The sequence below is a fragment of the Vipera berus genome (assembly GCF_964194415.1).
Source record: "Vipera berus genome assembly, chromosome: W".
Classification (NCBI taxonomy): Eukaryota; Metazoa; Chordata; class Lepidosauria; order Squamata; family Viperidae; genus Vipera; species Vipera berus.
In genome coordinates this window covers 28,431,868-28,453,944 of record NC_138210.1, presented here as the reverse complement: position 1 = coordinate 28,453,944, position 22,077 = coordinate 28,431,868, and the positions used below count along the sequence as shown (strand labels likewise).

The 22,077-nt window shown below is 42.6% G+C and overlaps 1 protein-coding gene across 1 annotated transcript in view; it reads left to right on the top strand.

Moving 5' to 3' along the window:
• LOC308676581 (proline-rich protein 12-like) overlaps positions 1-22,077 on the top strand; it is a 118,378-nt gene that overhangs the window by 61,254 nt on the left and 35,047 nt on the right. The window contains exons 4-5 of the mRNA XM_081342459.1: positions 1,566-5,029; positions 9,113-9,719. Of these exons, the coding sequence (XP_081198585.1) occupies positions 1,566-5,029; positions 9,113-9,719 (4,071 nt within the window). The remainder of the gene's footprint in view (positions 1-1,565; positions 5,030-9,112; positions 9,720-22,077) is intronic.

Sequence of the window (22,077 nt, the reverse complement as noted above, 5' to 3'; positions counted from 1 at the left end):
AAATCTAGGATTAAAGGTCACCAAAGTTAGCATGCAGTGAAAATTCAGCTGCTGAGTCTTTAATTCACTTATTTAAATGTGCTGTGCAAATCCAGGCATTAAGTCAGACTCTTGATTCACCTAACTTGGAAACACAGTCTGTTGCCCTCTTTATATTTTGGGTTATCTCATTGCCAGGCAGTATAGCCAGTTACAAGCTTTATGCGACTTGTAATCCAAAGTACAGTCATGTGAAAAAGAAAGTACACCCTCTTTGAGTTCTATGGTTATACATACAGTTCTATGGTTATACACTCTTGTTTACAACATTGCTTCAGTTCATTGAGGTTTGTGGGGATTTGTTTATGCATATAGTTCTCTTGAAGTCCCGCCACAGCATTTCAATCAGGTTGAGACCTGGACTTTGAGTGGGGCATTTCAACACCATAATTCTTTTTTTCCCCAGCCATTCTGGTGTAGATTTGCTGGTGTGCTTGGGATCATTGTCCTGTTGCATGACCCAATGTCGGCCAAGCTTTAGCTGTTGGATAGATGGCCTCACATTTGACTCTATAATACTTTGGTATACAGAGGAGTTCATGGTCGACTCAATGACTACAAGGTGCCCAGGTCCTGTGCCCAGGAACTGAAGCAATGTTGTAAAGACAACTGGGCCAAAATTCCTCCACAATGATGTGAGAGACTGGTAAAGACATACAGAAAACAATAACTTCAAGTTATTGCTGATAAAGGTGGTTCTACAAGCTATTGAATCCTAAGGTGTACTTAGTTTTTCACACATGGCTTTTCCATTTTGGCTTTCTTTTTGTAAAATAAATGATGACATGGTGTAATATCTCATGTGTTGTTGTTCATCTGAGGTTGTATTTACCTACTTTTAAGAACTGCTAAGGACCAGAATATTTTTACTATGTCCTGATATGTAAAACCATACAACTCAAAGAGGGTGTACTTTCTTTTTCACATGACTGTAATTGGAAGGTACCTGATTGCCTATTCCTAAATTAGCCCTATTTAGTGTACTTTAATTGGCCACAACTTTCCAAGGTGTCAGACCAGCATCCTCTGCTCCCTTATTTAATGGAATTTGCTCAGAATTAGATCTAGAATCTTATGCATGAAAACTGTGCTTTCTTACTAAGGTACAGCCTGATCATAGGTGTCCTGGCTAGATATTCTGTTTGGGGATGAGGGAACATGTTTGTAATGACATGACATTAGGAAATACGCTTTATCGACTCTTTGGCATGCAGTGGGTGAATTTCATAGAATGGTAGACAAGGCTAAAGTGGGATTAAGTAGTTTGTGATTCAGCACAGGAATTCAACCATCGTCTTCCTATGTTGTATAAACTTGATTACTACATTAAGCCATAATATGATTTATTTATTTGATTGTAACATGTGGAACAAAACAGCAGTTTAATTTGTTAACCTGCAGCTAGGTTAAGTGTGCTGTGCTTCCTCAGTACTGTCCAGTGTGAGTTTGAGATTGTCTTTGTGGATGAGTTTTTAATTTGGTACATTGCACTGTACCTAAACAGATACTCTGTTTTTTCTTTACAGCCATGCACACTCCAGCGCCTGCTGAGCTCTTCATCTCAGGGGCCCTCCCGGGCTCTGGCACTTTTCCTTCCTCATCAGCACTCTCTGCTTACCAGCATCCAGCCTCTTTCAGCGGGCGCAGCTTCCCAGTCACTTCATCCCTTACCCTCCAGGATGCTACTTTCAGCCCAACATCCAATGGCCTGCTATCCCCCCATGATCCTCTGCTTCACATCAAATCCTCTCAGCCCAGTGTTCCTTCATCCCTCAGCTTTGACCGGATGGGCAGTGCGGTATTGAGTACAGGCTTACCCTCTCAGAGCTCAGCATATCGTAGTGCTCAAGAATCGGCTTCCCGTCACCTCCCCTCCCAGTTCAACCTTTTGTCATCCTCACTGGGTCCATCTGACCAGACATCCCAGCTCTACAACACCTCAGTCTTCTCCAGTTCCCCTGCCTCCTCCATTGAGCGGGCTATCCCCCGGCAAGATAGTGTGATCAAACATTACCAGAGACCTTCCAGTGCCCAGCCACAGCTGTCTGCTGCCCATTCTCTCCAGCATTATTTGAGCTGCGGGGGCAGCTACCAGCAGATGCCCCACCGCTCCAGCCTTTCATGTAGTCCCTTGGGTGAGCAGTCTCCTGCCAGCAGTGAAGGCTCTCAGCAGCAGAAGACCCCCCAGGCCACACGACAAGAGCCCGCTCAAAGCTACCATCCCATTATTCAATCTTCCAGCTATTCTGGTACCACCTCTTCAAAATCCAAGAGTTACTCTGCCTCCCGCCAACCACCTCGTTCTACAGCCACACCCAAGTGCCAAAGCAACTACAGTTCATCCACGCCCAAACCCAGCTCTGTCATTGCAAGCCAGTCACAGGCCTATTCGCCTGGTCAGACTCAGAGTCTCCTTTCCATGAACCAAACGCAGAGTTACTCTGTCAACCAGCCACAAAATCTCTCTTCAGTTAGCCAGGCCTCACAGGGCTTCAGCAGCAACCAGGCCCAGGACCTCACAAGCGTTAGTAAAACTCAGAGTTATTCAACCAATGGGCAGGCTCAGCAGGGCCAAGCTGGGCAGGGAGGACAAGGACTGCAGACGTGTCAAAATCAGACTTACTCTCCTGAGCAGCTGCAAGGCTTGTCATCTGTTGGGTACAGTGTTCAGACTGAGCCCCATGTTTCTGTCAGCCAGACACCAACCTATGTACCAGCTCATTCTCAAAGGATGCCCACAGCTAGCCCATCATTGAGTTACAGCACTGGCCATTCTCCAGCTATGCCAGGGCACAGCCAGTCTATTGGTTACTCCCATGGGCAGAACCTTCCAGATTCAAGTCCTTCCCAGATCATCCGGCCTCTCCAGTCACCTACCACTAACAGGCCCCAGAGTGTGGCATCACCTGGCCAGTCCCAGAAGTATCTCACTTCTGTATTGTCCCCTTCATTCATGCAGACGGCTCACACACAAAGCTACCAGGGTTCCCAGGGTGGGTTAGAGAGAGGATCATCTTACAGTAAAGCCAAGGCTGACTCGGACCTCCTGTCATCTGAGCGGACTGAAGATGAAGAGTTTTTAATCCAGCACTTGCTGCAGTCACAGAGCCCACCAAGGGTGCCCACAGAAGGCATGGTAGAGTGTGAGGAGAGGGCAGGGAAAGGGATGGGCTATGAGTTGAGCAAGACTGAAGAGCGTTACCACTTGCAAAGTGTAATTCGGACCAACTCTAATCTGGACAACCAGGGCCTGGAGATGTCCTTGCAAAGTTTAAAGGACAAAAAGAAAGGAGAGAGGTCCAAAGAGTACCCCCATACACGCTCAACTCCAGAGTCTTTGACCACCTCTGTGGTCCATTACAGCCATCAAGCTGGGTCTATAGACACTTATGGACAAGACATAAAGAAGTCGGTGGAGCAGCACCTCCAGGGTGGCCACATGGATTCTGGCAGTAAGGAAATATCTCAGGCCCATTCTTATTTGCAGAAGACTCCTGAGCACGCCTCCCAGCCACATCCCATGGAGTCCCATGGATTGATGGCTGGCCAGCAGGGTGCTACGCTGATGTTGGACTCCCCTCCTGATTTGCCGCCTCTTTCCCTTTCCCAGCAACAGCAGCAGTCCCAGATGCTCCAGTCAGTGCTCACTCACACCCAAACCCAGATGCACTCTCGTGGGAAGGTTCACACCTCACTGGAAGTCCATCTTATGGAGCCTCAGCACATGCATCAGGCTGAAGCACCCTCACCACAGCTTCAGATGCAAGCATTGGAAGCCCACCTCCACCAGGCCCATGTTCGTTCTCAGAGCATGGAAGCACAGCTTCTTGAGCCACAGCAGTCCCCTCAACTCCAAGGCCAGCTGCAGCCAGAAAGGATGCAGTCTGAGGGCATGGAGGTGGTGCCCCAAGGCAACCTTTCCCAGTCCCAAGAGATCCAGGACTTCTTAGAGCCCGAGCTGAGTTTGGAATCCCACCTGGGACAGAGTGGGACAGTGCAGAGTCAACAGCATCTCCTTCCTGATTCCAGTTTGGATCCCGACTCCTCTCAGCAAGTTTCTCAAGGCCAACTTGAAGGCAAGGACCAGTTTGAGAGCCCCAGCCCTCAAGAAGCCAAGCAACGGTTTGTTCCCCTCACCTCCATCTGCTTCCCAGACTCTTTGTTACAAGATGAAGACCGTAGCTTCTTCCCTGGCATGGAGGACATGTTTGGTCCCCCTCCCTGTGCTGGGGATGAGTTCCCTAAGTCAGATGATGGCACACAGGGTATGGAGAGGGGTGAAGGAATGAAAGGAGGCTATGATATAATGCCTGGTGGGCAAGGCTACCAGAGTTACTGCCAGTCAGAAAGTGGGGATGGACAGCACTTGGGGTTAGAGACAGTGTCAGTGAAACACGAGTTGCCTTCTACAGTCAACACAGAACAACTGGGACTGATTCAGCAAACTGGGACAGCTCCGGTTTCAGAATCCAAGTCAGGCCTGATCTCACCGATCTTCTGCTCTTCCAAGCCCAAGAAGCTGCTGAAGACTTCCTCCTTCCATTTGCTGAAAAAACGGGAACCACCTTTCCAACCTCCCAAAAAGAACTATGCCCAGGAGTATGAATTTGAAGATGATGAGGACAAGGAGGATGTTCCAGCTGACATCCGCCTTAATAGCCGCCGCCTGCCTGATCTGCTACCTGACCTCATTTCTAGCTGCCGGACAAACCGGACCAGCCTTAGCCCCATGGGCGACATAGACTTTTGTGCACCAAACAGCCTCATGGAGGGGCCCAAGCGACGAGGCCGCAAGCCCACCAAGCCTAAGCGGGAGGGCCCACCCCGCCCTCGCGGGAGGCCCCGCATCCGGCCCCTGACTGAACCACCCTACGGTGTGGCTCATGCTGTTACCAAGAAGCCCCGCGGCCGGGGAAGAGGGAGGGGCAAGAAAGCCAGGGAGGAGGGGGTTGAGCCAGGTGCAGACTTGGAATCCCTCAAACCACTCAAGGTAAGCTGAGAATGCAAGGAGGTGAGATGTGCTTGTCAGGTAGCAATGCCTAGGTGTAAGAAAGGAAATTTTAGGAAAGAGCATAGGGTAGAATGAGTAGAAACAGAAGACTGGCTTAGTAAAATGATTTAAATGGAGAGTGCTGCAATGGAGGGGGAACATAGGAAGCTCTCTTAGAGCAGATGACATGTATCCATCTAAACCACTGTTGCACTCTCTGAACAACTCCGTATTGATGAGTCTCGAATATGAGTCTCTTCCATTACTTGCACCTGAGCCTTTGTCCCTAGAGATAATAGGAATTTAATCTAAGCTTTTGTTTGTAAAGGTTGTGCTCTGCTGCTGAACTATAGCCTCTACCTAGATATTTTAGGCTTCTGAGGTTATCTGTGATGATGTACCAGTGAAGTTGGAGGGTAATTTGTACATGGCCATAGTAGTATAATAATGACTCAGGACTTTGTTTCCCTAGGAACTGGATTAGTACAGATAGTTTTCATAGAGCTATTATACAGATACTTGTACAGGTAGTCCTCACTTAGCGGCCAGTTGCTTAGTGACCATTCAAAGTTACAATGGTCCTTTCCCCCAAAAGTTACTTATGACCTGATTCTGGAGTTCCAATGGCTACACACACACAAACACACCGCAGTCGCATGACCATAATTTACAATGTTTTTGCCAGTTTCTGGCCTTTTTGGCTGGTTTCCAACAAAAAACCCCCATAGGAATACATCGATTCATTTAATGACTGTGGCGTTCACTTAATGACCGCCACAGCAAAAGTCATAAAATTGGGTCTGGTCACGTAGATGCCTTGACTTACAATGATCGTGACTTATGATGGAAATTCTGGACTCCATTACCTTTGTAAGTCAAGGAGTACCTGTGTTTCTAATACCATTGGCACAAAAGCTGGCTTTTGAATAAGGGAGGCAAGAGTCATGTCAGAATTCAGGTTCAGTGCTTAAGTTGAGAGTAATATCCAGGGTTATAGTCATTTTGTTGATACAGGTTTGCACTGCTAAAAATTCATTTCTTTGTTCAATATTTGGGTTCATTTATTTCCATCCTGCTCTTTATTGTTGCAAAGATACGTTGGTATGAGTTAAGGATATTGGCATCATGAACAAGACTGCCACAATCTCACAAGAATTGGGGCTTTTTAATAGGGACTAAGCATAAGTTTTGCCAACTTCCAACAGCTTTGTCTAATGTTGGGAGCAGCAATGCTTCAGAAAGCACCAGGCAGAGCAATAGATCAGTGCCATGGAATAACACTGTATTGAGTGCATTAAACAGTTATAATGGCAATCTTAGAACTCCCACTAGAGGCTTGCTATGATTCATTAGGTTGGGGAGACAAGATAGATGCCAGCAGTAGATTGTGTGAGGGTGGAATGGGACAACTTATTGTGGCCAACTTGCCACGGGACAATTTAACAATTCAATTATTGAAAATGATTTTTAAAATATTTTAATTTTTGTCAAGTCACATTTCATTTTGTCCCTCCCTTTGCATCCATTCTTTAATGATTCTATTCCACCATTTCTCTGATATTAGTGTAACTCTTGTCCTGCAGTGAGTTGTCCCTTGGTGAGTTGGCCATAGCAAGTTGTCTTGCAGCAAGTTGGCCACGCTGAGTTGTCCTAGGCACCAGGATTCCAGTAGGTGGTCTAGGATTTTATGTGTTCACACCCATCTGGGCTGTTTGAATCTTGCCACAATTTCCTGGTTTGTGCCTTTTCTTCCTACCATTATATTGCTGTTACTCCTTGAGCGATGTGATGAAAATTTGCTAATAGTATGCAAATTTGGAGATATCTAAGGCAAACAAATTAGTAGCTTATTTTGATTGCTGAATGTCTGAGTTCCCTAGCTGCACTTTAATGCAAAAAGAATTGTATGTGAGGTGCCTTTCACTTCTTTGTAAAATTATAATTGTACTGGGGTTCATGTTTTGTTTATTAAAACATTTATCTCCTGCTTTTCCATGAACCACTCATAAAGCAGCTTACAATATTGGAAATAATCAAAAGCAAAACCAACCACAGTATCTAATAAACAACTAATAGGAGAAGCAAGTCAGGTTTGGGGCCACTTACTGCAAAGATGGTATTGAAAAGGACATTCCATGCTCTGAATGCTAGGGCAGAAAAGGCCCTGTCTCATGTATCCATCTGTCATGGTTCAGAAACAGCAGGGAGACAGTGGCTTGGTTGTTGAACTTTGGGTTGTGCACCAGTTGCAGCCTTTCCTGGATCAGGAGTCCCTGCTCTCAGTCATTTAGGCCCTAGTCATCTCACAGTTGGACTATTCTAATGTGCTCTACATGGGGCTACCCTTGAAGGTAACACCACTGGTTCGCGAGCTACATTGGCTGCCAGTCTGCTTCCAGGTGTAATTCAAGGTGTTGGTAATTACCTTTAAAGCCCTTAATGGCATGGATCCAGGCTACTTGAGAGACTGTCTCATCCCACTGGGATTGGCCTGTCCCACCTGTGTGGGCAGAAGAGGCATGCTGCGGGCCTCGTCAGCTCAATTATTCTGTCTAGCAGGGTCCAGGATAAAGGTATTCTCTGCCATTGCATCTGCCCTCTGGAACATCTTGCCCCCCTCCTGACCTTTTGTAAGGGCCTAAAGACCTGGCTCTGCCAGTTTGCTTGGGACCCCAATGGGGGAGCATCACAGTGGAGGTGGTTGGTCGATTAACAACAGATCCTACCTCACCCCCACTCTGCCTCTACCCTCCCCATCTGTAATTGGATCATAACATTTGCGGGTATTTATGTTTTTAATATATATTATCTTTTACGATTGTAAGCCACCCAGTGTTACCTTGTGGTAAAATGTCCAGCCAATAAATTTTAATTAATTATGTGAGTAGGTACATACAGAATGAAGCAGTGCTAAAGGTAGCCTGGTCTCAGAAGGTTATTAGGACTGTTTTTCAAACTTTGCAACTTTTAAGATGTGTGGACTTGAGCGCCCAGGATTCATCAGCCAATATGTTGCCTGGGGAATCCTGGGAGCTGAAGTCTACACATCTTAAAAGTTGCCAAGTTTAAAAAACACTAATTTAGGAAATGGTTGTTCAAACCTTTTAGACCAAAGGCTGGTTTTGGCCTTTGAACAGTGTGCTGGGAACCTACTTCATAAAATGGATAGGACCCGAGCAAATGCTAAATTCATTTTAATTTAATTTATATTAAAAGTACCTACATTTGGTCAGCCACAGTAGACCTTGCATAAGAAGTCGAAGAAGTAGACTAGCTAGGGTCAGGATTTTGAGGGAGACTTCTCAGAGGTGAAGTGTGTATTGTAAATCTGCAAGGTTTAAGGCATGTGCTTTGTCCCCCAAATACGAAAAAAATACCATTTGGGGGTCTGTTCACTAGCTCCCAGGGCTGCACTTTTACCATTGTCCCTGATGTACATTGACATTAAACTAAGATCAAATTCAGTTTTTTTAAAAAAATTAAACATTGTTCTTATATTTACTTCACGTGCATTGAATTGCTTTTCCCTTTTTGTTCCATTGAAAATTTTGGAGGGGCTCTGAGGACCCCATGCCAAGCTTGTTTGAGGACCTTAAATATTAAAATCTCTACTTTGAAATGGTCTCCAAAAGAGCTGTGGTGGCGCAGTGGTTAGAATGCAGTACTGCAGGCTACTTCTGCTGACTGCCGGCTGCCAGCAGTTCAGTTCTCACCTGCTCAAAGTTGACTCAGCCTTCCATCCTTCCGAGTTCAGTAAAATGAGGACCCAGATTGTTGTTGACTCTGTAAACTGCTTAGAGAGGGCTGTAAAGCACTGTGAAGCAGTATATAAGACTAAGTGCTATTGCTATTGCTATTGCTAATTTTGGAAACAGAATAAGAAATAAAGATATATGTACAATGCACTTCATCTGCATATACTTGGATTTGATTGAAGGTCTACAGGAAAGCTAGTGGATAGTAAAAACAAACATCTTAAAGAAAAAAGGGCCCTTAAGTCGAGATCACCAGCCAGCATATGGGAGCAGCAAGCCAAGAAATTGCTGTCCATCGCCTCAATTCCTGTCCCTTCTTTTTCCCCAGATCAAACTGCCAGTCCCCAAAGGTTTGGAGGGATCTAATTTGGAGGCTCCTACCCCATCTCACCAGTCCACCCAAGAGAGCAACTTGGATAGCAACCAGACAAGAGAGAAGATCAAACAGAAGATCAAGGAGGTGGAAGACAAGCAGCCTGAGATGAAGTCAGGGTTCATGGCCTCCTTTCTGGACTTCCTGAAGTCAGGCAAGCGCCAGACACTGCCTTCATCCACTACCTCCTTGGCAGCCACAGTTGGGACCTCCAATGCAGCAGCTCCTGTGGTCTGTTCTGCAGGCAGTCCATCCAAGACATCTCGCTCCCCATTGGCTACATCCTTGTCCTCCCACCCCCCACCCCCCTTTAGCATGGCACCCCCAATGCTGCCTGGTGGATTGGATGGGCCAGAAGGTGATCCGGCTGCACTTGTCATGAGCTGTACCAGCCCCTGCAAACGGCTTGACGAGGAGCTGAAGCGTAACCTGGAGACGTTGCCCTCATTCTCATCAGATGAGGAAGACTCTGTTAGCAAGAACCAGGACCTACAGAAGAGCATCTCCTCAGCCATCTCAGCGCTCTATGATCCCACTGATCGTAAGGATGGAGAACTCAGTGGTGAGTACCAGGGTCACCTGTTCTGATCATGATATCCCTTAATTTTTGTGACTTCTGTCTCTATCACTACATGATAGCGTTAATGGTATATTTCCTTTTAACAAGTTGGTAATGTTTCTAGGATTTGGCCCACGTACAATCACCATGACATCTTGGGCAGAAATTATTTTATTTACTCACAGGACTTATAAGGCCACCTATTCTCATACACTCTCTCTAGGCAGCTCACAACAATCCTTAAAACATAGTTAAAAACAAAGGTACCCCTCCCCCCAGGCAAATGGCAGCCTTAGGAGTATTCAGCCTTTCAAAAAAAATATTTTGGATTTAATTTGGGGAAGCTAGGAGGCCTCTTTTGAATACAGAAGAGGTCACAGTTCTGCTATTACTATATTCCTTATTCCTACTTGTAATACGTTTTGCATCCTTAATGTAAAATTGTGAACATATTTCTGTAGCGGTTAAGAGCTCCCCTGTTTTCCAAATAGATTGCCGTAATACTATAGTTTACCTAATTGGATCAGGGTATACGCACACTCTTTCCTGTAAACTCTCTTACCCTTTTCCACCCAGTATTCATTTTAGATCATTTACAGTACTGTACCAATAGAAGAGAATATATGTAGCTCAGGGTTGAATGGTGGGGTCCTTGGTGCTCTCTGAGCTTGGTTGTTTTCTTGCAGACATTTCATTACCAGACTAGGTAACATCTTCAGTGCTAGAAGGGAGTGCTAGAGCAAACCCCACTCCCCTCTAGTACTGAAAATGTTACCTAGTCTGGTAACAAAACGTCTGCAAGCAAACAGCCAAGCTCAGAGAACACCAAGGACTCCACAGTTACAGCACTGTATCCAGCTCAAGAAGTCTTGGGTGATGTCCTCAGAGTCCCTCCAAAATTGCTGGCAGATTGCAACTATTTTGCAGGAGAAAATTATGAAAGTGATGGAAACAATTACCCCATTTTACTGATTTTGATTGCCAATTTTGTTGTCTTAGAGACACACTCACTTTTTGTAGTGCGTTCCCTTTCTTGTCACTCAAGGGCTGAGTGCAGCCCTTGACTTATTTAAAGCTTTATAGTCCTGATATAAAATTATGAAAAGCTGTACTCTTTTCTTCATTCAGAGAAATATACTTGCTTACTCGCAGCTAGTTAACACTTTTTGGAAATCTTTTCATTATATTTTACTTGTAGAAAATATTTTTAAAGTGCTGTTTTTCTCATTAAATTAATAGCATACAGGTGAACTCGAAAAATTAGAATATCGTGCAAAAGTTCATTTATTTCAGTAATGCAACTTAAAAGGGGAAACTAATATATGAGATAGACTCATTACATGCAAAGCAAGATAGTTCAAGCCATGATTTTTCATAATTGTGATGATTATGGCTTACAGCTCATGAAAACCCCAAATCCACAATCTCAGAAAATTAGAATATTGTGAAAAGGTGCAATATTCTAGGCTCAAAGTGTCCCACTCTAATCAGCTAATTAAGCCATAGCACCTGCAAAGGGTTCCTGAGCCTTTAAATGGTCTTTCAGTCTGGTTCAGTAGGAATCACAATCATGGGGAAGACTACTGACCTGACAGTTGTGCAGAAAACCATCATTGACACCCTCCATAAGGAGGGAAAGCCTCAAAAGGTAATTGCAAAAGAAGTTGGATGTTCCCAAAGTGCTGTATCAAAGCACATTAATAGAAAGTTATGTGGAAGGGAAAAGTGTGGAAGAAAAAGGTGCACAAGCAGCAGGGATGACCACAGCCTGGAGAGGATTGTCAGGAAAAGGCCATTCAAAAGTGTTGGGGACTTTCACAAGGAGTGGACTGAGGCTGGAGTCAGTGCATCACGAGCCACCACACACAGACGGATCCTGGACATGGGCTTCAAATGTTGTATTCCTCTTGTCAAGCCGCTCCTGAACAACAAACAACGTCAGAAGCGTCTTACCTGGGCTAAAGAAAAACAGACCTGGTCTGTTGCTCAGTGGACGAAAGTCCTCTTTTCTTTTATTATTTTTTTATTGAAAAGTTTTACAATACATTTTTAAATACAAAAAACTCCCTCCTCCCGCTCCCCTCTCCCCAACCCTCCCTTCCCCTCCCCTCCCCCCTCCCCGACTTCCCAGAGCTGAATACAGGGTATAATAATACAAACATAAACTAAAATATGCTAACAACAAAAATAACACATTAAGTTCTATCAGACTTTAACTCTCCATAGTCATAATATTAATAGAATAACAAATGACTAATCATACATCATAAAAATCCACTACTTATTCAAATGCTAAATGAAACTTTTTAGTCCCATATTTATTCTGAATATATTCAATCCATCTTCTCCATTCCACAATATATCTCTGTTGCGTATGATCTTTAAAATATGCCGAAATCTTTGCCATTTCCGCCAAATTGGAAACTTTCAAAGTCCACTCTTCTATAGTTGGCAATTCCTCCTTCTTCCAGTATTGCACAACTAAAAGTCTTGCCGCCGTAATTAGATTCAACATCAACTTAGTGTCTATTACAGTAGTATCTGTAATAATACCCAATAAAAACAATTGCAGGGAAAACTTTATCCTTTTCTTAAATATCTTTTGCATATTCCACCAAATTTTAATCCAAAAAGCTTTAACCTTTTTACAAGTCCACCATATATGAAAATATGTTGCATCCTCACAACCACACCTCCAACATTTGGGCTGGCAGTTCGGATACATACTTGCTAATTTTTTAGGGTCTAAGTGCCACCTATAAAGCATTTTATAAAAATTCTCTCTTAAGTTTTGGGCCTGTGTAAATTTTACATTTCTAACCCAGATCTTTTCCCAAGTGTCCATTGTTATAACTTCTTGAAAGTTCTGGGCCCACTTTATCATACAATCTTTAACAAGTTCCTGGACTTCCGGTGGCGACGCGACGCCGAAGACAGCCGTTTTCGGGCTGCCCGCTCCGCAGCTGTGTTTTTCCATCGTAAACAGCGCCGATCAGCTATTTAGATGGATTTGAAGCCCCCTCCTCGGGAGAAGAGGAGGGGGTGAGGCCCCAGGTAGGGGTTGAGCTCTCCGGGGCCGCCTGAGCTGAGAGTTTGGGCGGCTGAAGGATTGAGCCCCCCCGAAGCCTGGGTTGCTCCGAGCTGCGCAGCGCCCCTGCTCCGGGATTTATGGAGCAGAGCCAGGCGTTAGCAACCACCCCTGCCAAAAGGAAATACTTTTGATTATCAAGATGCAGGCAGAGCGGTACAGGAGGTCAAGGTGATGTGGACTCTTATCTTTACTCTCTAGCTCAATGGATTTTATAGCTTTAAGTGAAAGTGCGCAATAAGTGAAAGTGGGGGAAGATGGCGGCTAAAACTTCTAAAGCTCTTCGGAGTGCGGGGTCTTCCCTGGTGCAACAGACCTCATTGCAAGCTTTGCTTCCTCCTGCACCTCCTCCGGCATTGACGCTTAAGGATTTACAAGATGCTCTTGGAAAGCATTCACAATTGATGTCTGACATGATGGATGAAAAGTTGAAAAAGCTGGAGGAGAAAATGGAGGAGAAAATGGAGAAATTGGAGAAGATGGAAGAGAAGTTTAGAGCAATGAGGGTGGACATGTTGTCTATGATTGAATCTGTAGCTGAATGTGTGCAACAGCTGGATGTAAAAGTGAAGGATCTCAGTCAAAAGAACTCTATATTAGAAGCAAAGGTATTAGAAAATGAAAATATAAGGGATAAAATGGACGGAGAATTGAGTCTTGTTCAGTATCATCAGATGCAGTATGCTATTAGAATCGGGTTTAAAGGAGAATTGTAAAGAAGATTTAAAGCAGCTGATCTCTGAGGCTCTGGAAGGGGTATTGGGCCAGCCAGTATCTGAAATTGAGGGAAATATGGACAAAATTTTTCGTGTAAATTCATGGATTGCAAGACAGAGGAAGTTACCCAGAGATGTGGTGGTCTATTTTACAAAGAGAGTAATTACAGATGAAGTCATTCAAGCTGCTTATGATACTAAATTGGTAGTGGCTGAGCAAGAAGTCTTGGTTTTAAAAGAGATTCCTCCGAAGATTTTAAGGAGAAGGAAAGATTTTGCATTTCTAGTACAGGAACTTAAGAAATGTGATATTAAGTTTAGATGGGAGATTCCAGTTGGACTGGTGGTGACGCACGAAGGTAAAAGACATCGTCTGGTTACTGTGGCCCAGGCACGTGATTTTTATAGCAATGTGTTAAAAGCAACCCCCCTATCATTTTTGGAAGCTGTAAAGGGATACGGCGAGGGAAAGCTTCAAGATGTTGCAGATAGACAGATAGAGGACAATGGTGTTGGAGGGGATCAAGATACAGTCTCATCGGTTGTTGCAGGAGGCCAGAGGATGACGCGTGCCGCCCTAAGAAGAGCGAGACGAGAGCAAGAGCAAGACCAGCAGAAAGTTATGGAATCTCCAAAGTGTACTTACAGTGAAGCTGTGGGAGGGGCGCGGTCCAAAGAAGTTTTGGGGGTCATGACAGACGTGCTCCAAAAGCTTTGGAGCGTCAAGATTGGTGATTAAAATTTTAAATTAGAATGTTAATGGATTAAATTTATCATAGAGGAGAAAGAAAGTTTTTTTTAATATTTAACACAATTTAAGATTGATGTTATTTGCTTGTTAGAAAAGTATATTAGGGTTATGGACTAAAAGTATGTGTTGAACTAAGAATGGGTATAAAGGTAAAGGTAAAGGTTCCCCCGCACATGCGTGCTAGTCGTTTCCGACTCTAGGGGCCGGTGCTCATCTCCGTTTCAAAGCCGAAGAGCCAGCGCTTGTCCAAGGACATCTCCGTGGTCATGTGGCCGGCATGACTAGATGCCAAAGGCACACGGAACGCTGTTACCTTCCCACCGGAGTGGTCCCTATATTTCTACTTGCATTTTTACGTGCTTTCGAACTGCTAGGTTGGCAGAAGCTGGGACGAGTAACAGGCGCTCACTCTGTTACGCGGCACTCGGGATTCGACCCGCCAAACTGCCGACCTTCTGATCGACAAGCTCAGCGTCCTAACCCACTGAGCCACCGCGTCCCTTAAAGAATGGGTATGCAATACAAACAATATTAATATTACAAACTTGTTGTTAATTAGGAGCAAGAATGGGTATGCAAGCTCCTAATTAACAACAAGTTGTCTTACAGACTGCTTAAACCTTTTTTTTACTCTTTTTATTTGAACTCAAGGATGATTTGGAACTGCGAGACATTTGGTGTGATACATGCAAGAACTATTTTTGATCATAGTTTAGTTTGGTTGGAGATTATCAAGGTTAATAGAGATAGGCGCTTTTGGCGCGTAACTGAGAATTTGTTTAGAAATTAGAGAAAGGTTGGAGAATGTAAATAGTAGGTGAAAGTTTTTTTTCTTTTTTTTTGAAATTAATATGAATAAGGACTGGGATTAAGAAAATCTATTCTGAGTAAAGCTCTTTTTCTGTTTTCCTCTTTTTCTTTTTTACTTTATTTGTAATATTAATATTGTTTGTATTCATTTTATATGAGCTAGAGGGAGATAGAATTAATAGTTTATTGTTGATAACATAGGGGTGCTTATGTTTGTCTTTTGATTTTATACCCTGTATTTAGCTCTGGGAAGTCGGGGGGGGGGGGAGGAGGGAATGGGGGAGAGGGATAGGGAGGGTTAGATAGGGGTGGGGGAGGGGGGGATTAAAGTCAAAATGTATTGTAAAACTTTTTAAATAAAAAAAAAATCTTTAACAAGTTCCATTTCTGAGTCAATTTCTATCAATGCATTATATATCCTTTTAATATGTGCTTGACCTTGATCTCTAATTTGTTTTACCAAATTTTCGTCAGTCATCGAAAAGCCAGCTTTCTGGTCCTCTTTCCATCTTGCCTGTAATTGCCCATACTGAAACCAAGTTTGTACAATCTTTTCTTCTTTTAAAATATTATATGGCTTTAATTGCCATACATTCCTTTCTAGACTTAAAATTTCCTTATATGTAGTCTCATCCTGTTTGAATCCCACATTTATATTTTCTATTGCATGTTTAGGTATCACCCAAATTGGTATCTTATAATTTAACTTATGTCTATACTTTTTCCAAACTCGCAACAGAGCATACCTTAAAATATGTATCTTAAACACATTATCCACCTTCTTATCATACAATAAATATGCATGCCAACCAAATAACAAATCATGACCCTCAAGATTTAATAATCTCCCTTGTGTTAAATTAAACCAGTCACTTATCGATGACAAAGCAGCAGCCTCATAATATAATTTAAAATTAGGCATTTTAAGACCACCTCTTTCACGCGTATCTTGCATTATCTTAAATTTAACTCGTGGCTTTTTCCCTGCCCAAACAAATTTATTAATTCCTTTTTGCTATTCCTCCAGATTTAAATCCTTTTTAAGTATAGGTATCATTTGAAACAAAAACAAAAATTTTGGCAAAACATTCATCTTCACTGCTGCAATTCTTCCCAATAAAGACAATTGTAATTGTTTCCAACTATCTAATTCTTTTTGTATTTTTCCCCATAACATTTCATAATTATTTTTATATAACTTCACATTTGAGGCTGACAGATATATCCCCAAATATTTAATCTTTTTAACTATTTCAAATCCCGTTAGCTCTTCTAGAGCAGCCTTTTGTGCTAGTCATATTCTTAGACAATATTTTAGTTTTTTGTGTGTTTATCTTAAATCCAGAAACTTTCCCATATAACATTATTATCTCCCATCAATTCTACAACTGAGTAATCCGGCTGAGTTACTGTAATAACCAGGTCATCCACAAACACCCTCAATCTGTATTCCTGATCTCTTATTTGAACGCCCCTAATTTTATTTGAATCTCGTATTTTAATCAGTAATATTTCCAATGTTAAAACAAACAATAAAGGTGACAGCGGACACCACTGTCTTGTACCCTTTTCAATATTGCATGATTCTGTCAAACTGTTATTTACTATTATACGAGCTGTTTGCTTCTGATATATTGCCCTAATAGGTTGTAATTTTTTTTCCCAAATTCCATTTTCTCTAATACTTTCATCAAAAATTGCCAGTCCAATTGATCAAAGGATTTTTCCGCATCCAAAAAGATCAGCGCTGCGGGAATCTGATTATTTCTTTCGAAAAATTCCAATAAATCTACAATATGTCTCACATTATTCTTCATTTGTCTACCACTTATGAATCCAGTTTGATCACTATGAATCACTTGTTGCATTACCTTCATTAATCTATTGGCTAAAATTTTTGAAAATATCTTATAGTCAGTATTTAAAAGCGATATTGGTCTGTAGTTTTTGGCTTGGGTAGCATCCTGATCTTCCTTCGGGATCAACGAAATAAAGGCAGTTTTCCACGATGGAGGCACTCCTCCTCCCAATTGAATTGTCTTAAACAATTCTCTTAAGGGTTCCACCATTTCTAACTGTAAATTTTTATAATAAACGGCAGTCAAACCGTCAGTTCCCGGTGCTTTACCCACTTTTAATTGTTTAATTGCTAGAAAAATTTCTTCATCAGTTATCAATTGGTTCATCCCTTCCTTTTGTTCTTGCGTAAGAACAGGAATATTAGCATTCATCAAGTATCCATCTATATCTACATCTCTAATCTTATCTCTAGCATACAACTTAGAATAAAAATCAACAAAAGTCTTTTTAATAAGATTCTGCTGATACACTACTTTACCCCTATGTTCTATTCTATCTATATTGCAAGCTCTTTGCTTCTTCCTTAACAAGTAAGCTAACCATCTACCCGGTTTATTAGCATTACAAAAAGTGTTATGTCTAGCATACCGTAGGTTAGTTGCCACTTGATCTGTCATTAACATATCAAACTGACCCTTTAGTAAGGTAATTACCTCTTTGATCTTCCCATCAGATGGATTCAGAATTAAAGCCTTTTCTTTTTCCTTAATTTCATCCTCTAATTCTTTCCTCTTAAATTCCAATTTACGTCTATGTTTATTGTTCAAATATATTAATACACCTCTCATATAGGCTTTACTTGCATCCCAAACCATCTCAATAGAAGTACCTTTATGCATATTAATTTTAAAAAATTCTTTCATCTGTTTTTTACACTCTTCCACATTTTCCTGATATCTAAACAAATTTTCATTTAAACGCCAAGACCGTCTGTCTCCATTATCTTTTTCTATCTCCAACCATACTGGACTATGATCAGATATAGTTCTTGGACAAATCTTGATCTTCTTAATCCTAGAAAAAAAATCATTAGTAATTAATACAAAGTCGATCCTGGAGAAAGATTGATGCCTGTCAGAGAAAAAAGTAAAGTCTTTTTCTTGCAAGTTCCTTTCTCTCCAAACATCTCTCAATTCCAAGTCATCCTTCATCTCGAAAAAAGATTTAGGCAGTTTAGCATGACTTGGCGTGCTTTTAAAAAGACCTCCCTTGTCCATTTGTACATCCAAGACGCCATTCCAATCTCCCATAAAAGATTTATAATCCCACTGAATAATCTTGCTGTGTAATAAATTATAAAAATCTCCTTGCTGTTGATTAGGAGCATATAATCCAACCAAAAGCGTTTTCTTGCCTTCTATTAATAATTCAATTATAACATATCTTCCTTGTTTGTCTGCTTCAATTAAACTCGCTGTTAAAGTATTCTTGACATAAATAACAACTCCATTTTTCTTATCAGGCGCAGAAGCGATAAACTGTGTGCCCATTTCATTTCATTTCATTTATTATATTTGTATACCGCCCTTCTCCCGAAGGACTCAGGGCGGTGAACAGGGCACATAAAAATACAAAATACAAAAATTAAAAAAGAATTAAATAAGAGCCCGAGCTAAAAAAAGTAGAGTAATAAAAATCCCCAATAAAAACCCCAGCACATCCCCCATCAGGCCAGGCCGGCTTGCTCAAATAGGTAGGTCTTCAGGCCGCGTTGGAAAGAGCGAAGGTCAGGTGCCATCCGGAGCTCAACCGGCAGCTGATTCCATAAAGCCGGGGCGCCCACAGAGAAGGCCCTCCCCCTGGGGGCCACCAGCCGACATTCTCTGACCGGTGGCACCCTGAGGAGGCCCTCTCTGTGGGAACGCACAGGGCGGAGGGAAGTTGACGCCGGCAGCAGGTGATCCCCGAGGTACCAACCTAAAGTTTACCAAGTACTTTTGATCAACCACTCAAATATGTGTTTCCTGTAAGCAAATAACATCGTTTTTAAATTGCTTTAGATATTGAAATACTTTCTTTCTCTTATGTGGTGAATTTAGACCATTAACATTCCAAGTTAGAAGCTTTGTCGCCATCTTTTGCGACCTGAAGCTTTTGGAGCGCCTCTTCCAACATCACCTGCACTCTCTTTGGCTTTGCTCCTCCCACTGCTTCACTGTAAGTAAGTTTTTGAGATGCAATCATAGCTCTCTGCTGTTCTTGCTCTTGTCTCATTCGTCTAGCTGCAGCGCGTGTCATTCTTTGGTCTCTGACCTCCTCCGTTGGTACTGAAATCTGATCCACTCCTGTAGCTTTCTGGAATTCTCCATCTTTCAACTGCGTAACTCCTTCAGCACCTTGTATACTCTCACTTTGTGGTTGACGCTCTCCTTCGCCATTCTTCCTTTTAGATTCCAGAAGTGGTATGGGGCCTGCCTTCAAAATATTGACATAAAAATCACGTGCCTGTAAAACTGTGAGAAGACGGTATCTCGTGCCTGCGTGCATCACCACCATACCTACTGGGATCTCCCATCTGAACTGGATATCCCGTCTTCTTAATTCTTCTGCCAGAAAAGCAAATTCTTTCCTTCTCCTTAAAATTCTTGGAGGAATCTCTTTTAAAATTAGAACTTCTTGCTCTGCAACTGTAAATTTGTTATTATAAAAGGCTTGAATAACCTCATTTCTAATTGCTCTCTTTGTAAAATAAACCACCACATCTCTAGGTAGCTTCCTTTGTCTTGCAATCCAGGAATTAACACGAAATATTTTATCTATATCCACCATAACATCTTCTGCTGAGCGCCCCAGAACCTGTTCAAGAGCTTCTGAAACTACTTTTTTCAAATTTTCCTTAGGGTCTTCCTTCAACCCTCTAATTCTCACAGCAAACTCCATCTCTCTATGCTGGACCAATAATAAATCATCGTCAATCTTTTCCATCACTGTTTCAGCATCCATCATTTTGGCATCTAATCTCATATTATTTTGGCTAAGTTCTTCCACTTTCTCATCCAGACGTTCAATACAAACAGCCATGCCTTGAAATGCAAGTAAGATGTCTGCCCTTATTTCTGTATTCTTCTCCTCAATAAGCTCAGCTAATTGCTGAGATTACTTTTTCAAAGCCTCTTGCAAAACATCCTGCAGATCTTTTATTGTCAAGGCTGGTGCGGGTGCCGGAGGGGGGGCATTAAAGCGTGTAATGAAGATTGCTGAACTGGCGAAGCCCCCGCGCTTCTAGGAAGTTTAGTTGACTTGGCAGCCATTTTCACCCACTTAATTCTATTGCGCACTTTCACTTTTAAAAATGTCCAGAAAGTTTATTGAGTTAAAGTTCAAATACTTGCTCTGACAGCATTCTCCTGCACAGCTCTGCCTGCATCCAAGTAATCCAAAGTTCATTCTCGCTGGCAGGGATGGTTGCAGCGTCCTGCTCTGCTCCAAAGCCTTGGAGCAGAGGCGTCCCAAAGTCCGGAGCAAACTCAGGCTGCGGGGTGGGCTCAACCCTTCAACCACCAGAGTTTCAACTCTGGCGGTCTGGGGGAGCTCTACCCCTGCCTGGGCGCTCACCCCCTCCTCTTCTCCCGAGGAGCGGGCTTCCGAGCCGCCAAACAGCTGATCGTCTCTGTTTTTGGCAGCTCTACGGAGACAGCGGGGCTGACAGCCGAAATGGCTGCCGTCAACGGAGCCTTGCCACCCGGAAGTCCAAAGTCCTCTTTTCTGATGAGAGCAACTTTTGCATCTCATTTGGAAACCAAGGACCCAGAGTCTGGAGGAAGAATGGAGAGGCACACACTGCAAGATGCTTGAAGTCCAGTGTGAAGTTTCCACAGTCTGTGTTGATTTGGGGAGCCATGTCATCTGCTGGTGTTGGTCCACTGTGCTTCATTAAGTCCAGGGTCAACGCAGCCGTCTACCAGGAGATTTTGGAGCACTTCATGCTTCCTTCCGCAGACGAGCTTTATGGGGATGCTGACTTCATTTTCCAGCAGGACCTGGCACCTGCCCACACTGCCAAAAGCACCAAAACCTGGTTCAATGACCGTGGGATTACTGTGCTTGATTGGCCAGCAAACTCGCCTGACCTGAACCCCATAGAGAATCTATGGGGCATTGCCAAGAGAAAGATGAGAGACATGAGACCGAACAATGCAGAAGAGCTGAAGGCCGCTATTGAAGCATCCTGGTCTTCCATAACACCACAGCAGTGCCACAGGCTGATAGCTTCCATGCCACACCGCATTGAGGCAGTAATTGCTGAAAAAGGGGCCCAAACCAACTACTGAGTATATATGCATGCTTATACTTTTCAGAGGTCCGATATTGTTCTATGTACACTCCTTGTTTTATTGATTGCATGTAATATTCTAATTTACTGAGATTGTGGATTTGGGGTTTTCATGAGCTGTACACCATAATCATCACAATTATGACAGGTCACGGCTTGAACTATCTTGCTTTGCATGTAATGAGTCTATCTCATATATTAGTTTCCCCTTTTAAGTTGCATTACTGAAATAAATGAACTTTTGCACGATATTCTAATTTTTTGAGTTTCACCTGTAGTGAATATAGTATGTTTCACTGAAAACCAGGTAATTATACCATGAGAATTACTATGTTTTAGTAACTCATGGTATAATGATCTGGTTTTCAAGTGATTATTCATACCAAATACACACACATACATGTACAGATACAGTATTGATAAACTTGGATTTCTAATTTAACAAATCCGAACTGGATAGCATGCTACTGTAATGCATTCAGCTTGTTTTCTCCTGTTTAGTCTTATTACCTCTTAAAATGAGGACCCAGATTGTTGGGGGCAATATGCTGACTCTGTAAACTGCTTAGAGAGGACTGTAAAGCACTGTGAAGCAGTATATAAGTCTAAGTGCTATTGCTATTACACAAACAAGTAAATAGGAGCTGGACTAATTTGCATGAAGATCAACCCGAGATTATGGTTAAGTTCTCTCAAGCTGGGATTCATTAGCCCATTTTGCAGTAGACCTTACAGTTGGTTTCTAAATTATGGCTTGTTTATCCAAGGTACATATCACATAAAACTGGTATCTATATAATTTGTTTATCCACTAGCTAGCTCAAAGTAAGGAACAGAACTGGAGCAAATAAAGCAAGTACACT